The sequence below is a fragment of the Trypanosoma equiperdum genome (genome assembly GCF_001457755.1).
Source record: "Trypanosoma equiperdum strain OVI genome assembly, contig: ctg_400, whole genome shotgun sequence".
In the NCBI taxonomy this organism is placed as follows: Eukaryota; Euglenozoa; class Kinetoplastea; order Trypanosomatida; family Trypanosomatidae; genus Trypanosoma; species Trypanosoma equiperdum.
In genome coordinates this window covers 1-4,844 of record NW_027124311.1, presented here as the reverse complement: position 1 = coordinate 4,844, position 4,844 = coordinate 1, and the positions used below count along the sequence as shown (strand labels likewise).

Genomic DNA, 4,844 nt, shown 5'->3' with positions numbered 1-4,844 from the left:
ATGGGTCGTCAGTGCGCACTACAACTGCAGTCACATCACGCAGAGTAAACGCTATTGGAATATCTCCGCCTCCTGAAATCGCCCCACAACGATTTCTGCACATGTGAGGCGTTAGACAGAGACGTTGTACTTGATATCAGTGTAAAATAAGGACCATGTTGGCACGAAAAAGACAAGACAATGCAGTTGTCATGACATCTTTTCACTGATGCATCCCCTATTCGCATAACTGTTACGTAAACATAATCACACATTACTCATAACACAAGTTGCTAGGACAAGCGACTTCACTACACGGTGTTGCTACGGAAACATACCTCACTGTGCTAACATACACTGCATCAGAATGCGATTACATGCATCTCAGCGTCACCTGGAAATCTGGGATACAATCGCATCATACACTTGTCTAGTTTCGTAAGCAATGAGTTCTTGGTCACATACCACAGGTAATGTACTCTCTCAAATGAAAATATTGTGATGAGCACCGCTCGAGTATTCTGTTATGATTCCGTTTGTCGACTCACAATGTGACGATGGAAAAGAATGAGGATATCAAGTTATTGCATTTTAGGTTTTCATGTCAACTAGAAAATCAGAGAGCCGACACCACATCCCCTCAGTATCTTTACGCAACTAGCTCCGTATCCATTGCCTTCACCGCCGGAATACAATATTCAAATGAAAGCAGAACAATACCAATATCCCACGCGTCGCCACAGGGCCCCAAGTTGTTTTCGTGTATAAACGGTAATTCACATTTTTGGTTCGGTATTTGTGAGGTGCGCTTGGAACGGCTCCGTCCAACTTCAATTAATCCCTCATAAACGCCACGCTGTAGGTGAGAAGGTCCCGTTACCATTTCACCACTGTTGAGTGAATAAGGTGTACGGTTAGTTTCTACAACATGTGGCATGTGTTGGTCCTCAGTTCCGGGGATGCATAACGTTGCAGGGGAATCTTTTGCGTCTGCAAGTGGCGACAGTTCCTCACAATAGGGGAGAGGGTGACCACAGCACCCAATAAAACTGTTGATGAAGGAAGCCGCGGAGCACTTTGATGAAATAGATAAAAATATATCAATAACTTGCTTTAAGAAGTCACATTCGACTGAAGTTTGCTTGCAATGCTCACTGGACCAGGAGTACATCATTTCCACGGCTGCGTTGATTTCAACAAAAAGTAAAGGTTTTTTATCTCGGTGAAGAGAGTCTGTTGAAGGCAATGAAACGCGACCAAAGTTTACCGTCACGTGCTGATGTGGAAATACACGCCATTCCCCCAACTCTTGGAGAACAAAGATGACTCCTCCACAAAGAGGCCCTTCCTGCCGGGAAGCAGACACCACATTTTCCGTATTTCCATATTCGGGTATAAAGCATGCCCCCACAAGAGACTCATTGGAAATAGGGTATCTTTGCAACACCTCAGTTTCAGAAAGGACAAACCACGGAGGGCAGAGATGCAAGAAGAAACCGCAACAGTCAAAGTGAAAAGGAAGATTGCGTACCGTGCCACCATGTCGCAAGCATAGTTTGCGTTCGGATATTTCGGTCATTGTGAACCAACAGCATGGCGTTGAAGCTAAGTGGATTTGGGCATCATCATTTTCCTCCATATCTTCATTGTCCATACGATTCTCAAGCTGTACAGGCTCTCCTGTAGCAGCCCAGTAGTTCAGGACCCGCCCTGCATGAAACGAAGAGTAATTAGCGGAATAACGTCTCTGATTTGCCCGATCACTGAAATCCACATTCATCAATGTGATATCCTCCTCAACATGAAATTGGTGAATGTCTTGCATTCGTGGAAGGAAATATTTTGAAAACGGTCCACGAAACGGAACAATCCATGCACGCCAATAACCAGTTGAATCGGAACTAGAAGCTGGCAGCTCTATCTCTGAGGACGAAAAAATATCATCAAAAAACCATCCATCTTTCTCCCACACAATATGACCTGAATAAGGTGTCTCCACAGCAGAAACTGTCGAGACAGACTCAGCAGCAAGTGATGGTTTGCTTTCCAATGCTGCTACCATATTCTGATCCATTAGATTTGATCCTTTAGACAGTTGGTGAAGAAACTGCAACCCTCCTTCGGTGCGTCGGAGCTCTTTCTGAAGCAAACGAGTCCTCATACAATCAGCAATATTCAGTCGCTGTTCGCAACGAAAGAGTTGAATAATGATTGGTGTCGGTGATGCACCGGGAACCTCCGAGGGTTCCACGCTAACCTTCGTAGTAGACAACAGCAATGACTGAGCGGAACTGCTCCCCACACACCAGTCACGCATTGATGGAACAGGGTTTGCTGAAATCGTGGGGTACCTGAAATTCCCGTCATTTATATAATTCAGAAGCGTTTCTTGCACCCCTTCCGGACAGTAGTAGCAAGGCGTAGCAGACAGAGGCAAAAGGGAATTCGGCACCACGGTAGGACACCGTGTCTCTCCTGTTCTCTTAAGAAAATCTCCCCTCTTCCGCAATACAATATACCCCCATCGCAGCATCAGTCGAGGTAGACACGGAAATGCACTCCGCAGAGCCTCCGCCAAACTATGGAAGGAAATAAATGTCATTACAGTGCAGAGGCCCCTTCCCCACCCTACTTGTGACAAGAACAGAACACATGCATCACACATGCAAAAGATAAAAATATATACGTCGACACAAAGTACCATATATTAACAGCGCACATAATCATGAACTCATGAACGCAGCGATATTCATATCCTGCAAGAACAAAGAATATACCCAATGAAAAGGTATCAATCATCTTTTGACTGGAACCAGGCTACTTTGATCCAACCCTATCAAACTGGTATGGGTAAAAACGTACCAGTTATTATGACACCTAGATAACACCATGTATTTGAGTGTTGATTATTTAGCCGTTCACACCAATCACCAATGGCAGAAGTCCGTAGAGTAACTGGCAAAACCAAATCAGTTGTGTTCACGCGTAGCATATACACCATACCTTGCAACTAATAACGGTACCGATATGCCATTCACACTCACACATCCCACAGATTCTCCACGCTATCTGTCACCGTGCTTGGCACTTTCACAAGTTCCATCTGCTTCAGCTATGCTACTTCAGTACCACTAATTGTACAAACATATTCCGTGGCGTATGCCCACACAGACACACACACGTGATAATCCTACTGAAAAGAGGCAATGTGAAGAAGTAAAAACACCGATGAAAGCAATACAAAAACAGCGAGTGGGGAAGGCGACCTACCCGAAAAGAAACATTAAAACGCACATTAACTTTTTTCTAATGGAAAACAATGGGTATCATATCAATGGACGAAAATAATTAAAAAAAGAATAACAATGCAGGGCAGTGAGCAGAACCATACAATGAGTCAAATGGGAATGCAGCAGCAGCCAACCACGGTTGCAGCAAACATGTCGCCTCGATGTCTCAATCATAACCCACGTATGGTAGTCTGTGTTACCCTTGGGTTCATACGCCCTCCTAAAGAAACAAGTTGTAAAATGTTATACTACGTCGGAAACTATTTATTATTATATCCACTCTCTCCACAGAACCAATCACTCTCTCGTTATTAACACACTAAATTACGGAATAAAAGTTAGACATTAGTGTCACAGCGCTCTTCAGATGTTAAGGGGTTTCGATATTAGCGAATAGAATGGGGAGTAAAAAGAAAGTCAAACATATTAAATCATAAATAACAAATAACCAAATATGAGAAGAAGGGGAAGAATAAAGCATCATGTACTCATTTAGTTATATCAGACAACACCTGCCCACCATGACGCCGCACGAAATCCAGACGGCGGGGCACCAGGAATGCCTTCCCTTTGCCAAGTCGGAAAAAGATGGCAACGGCAAGAAGCCCGCTTAGCATGCCAATAACGCTACCAGCCACTACATCACCGCTGTGGTGACGATTGTCGCGTAACCGTGACGCAGCAACGGCGCATGCAAAATAAATCGGCAGGAGACCAACGAGCGTGCGCCACACAGATGCACCACTGAAGGCACGCAGAACTGAAAGGAAGTACATGGCCATAGGCGTGAAAACAGAGAAGGCGCAACCGCTGTGACCTGAAGGGAAAGACCGTCTGCCTTCTGCAGCAACCTTGCACCAATCTTTAACTCTGGATGTCGAATTGTAACCTTCGCGTTCCAACCTAGCGAGGAAGTCGGGACGGAGCACACCAGCGTAAACTTTCAGAACTTCAACGATACAAAGGGCCAATACAACTGAGAAACCGTGCGCCACAACCCAATAATTAGCGGTTTCAAGGAACGTCATTAACCGCTTTGAGCTGCCTTTGTTCTCTGTCGTAAATGACCCGTCAGGGCAGTTACCAGTACGTTCCGCGGCAGCATTATTAAACCCGTCGGAAGATACCTCCAGCATCTCTACTGGAGCCCGCGATTCATCAGGGAGACGGTTAGACACATGTATATCCAAATACCACTCCCCCTTCGAGGCGAAAAGGGCACGTAAAAACTCCATTATGAAGTAAAATCCAATGGGCGCAACCTCCATTATAAGGAGAGTTAACACAGAAAATGTTGAACTCTTTAGCTTGTAGCTTATGGTTGCATCGGTCCACGAAAAACCTCGGCAATACGGTTGAAGGGATTCCATCCACAGGCAAACGACGAATGCTATCCCAATTAGCAGAAAATAGTCCAAAACGTGAAATACTTTACAGTAGTGCACAAACTTCGAACAGCACGTCCCGCTTTCGGTGGTCATTTTCGCACTTCTTGAAATGATTAATTACTCCAGTGAACTACAACTTGTATCAGACACGGGGGAAAGCAAAATGTAGAGAGCACTAAAGGAAGAC

At 44.9% G+C, this 4,844-nt stretch overlaps 2 protein-coding genes across 2 annotated transcripts; both read right to left on the bottom strand.

Annotated features, from left to right (window-relative positions):
* Window positions 1-628: 628 nt before the first annotated feature.
* On the bottom strand, window positions 629-2,683 carry TEOVI_000170000 (uncharacterized protein; the record flags this gene model as incomplete). The annotated part of the gene is made up of 1 exon (XM_067224901.1): window positions 629-2,683. One exon carries the CDS (start codon window positions 2,681-2,683, stop codon window positions 629-631), a length of 2,055 nt encoding a protein of 684 aa, XP_067081002.1.
* Window positions 2,684-3,757: 1,074 nt separating this feature from the next.
* On the bottom strand, window positions 3,758-4,750 carry TEOVI_000169900 (Phosphatidic acid phostphatase, putative; the record flags this gene model as incomplete). The annotated part of the gene is made up of 1 exon (XM_067224900.1): window positions 3,758-4,750. The coding sequence occupies one exon, from the start codon at window positions 4,748-4,750 to the stop codon at window positions 3,758-3,760; it is 993 nt and encodes a 330-aa protein (XP_067081001.1).
* Between the last annotated feature and the right edge of the window lie 94 nt (window positions 4,751-4,844).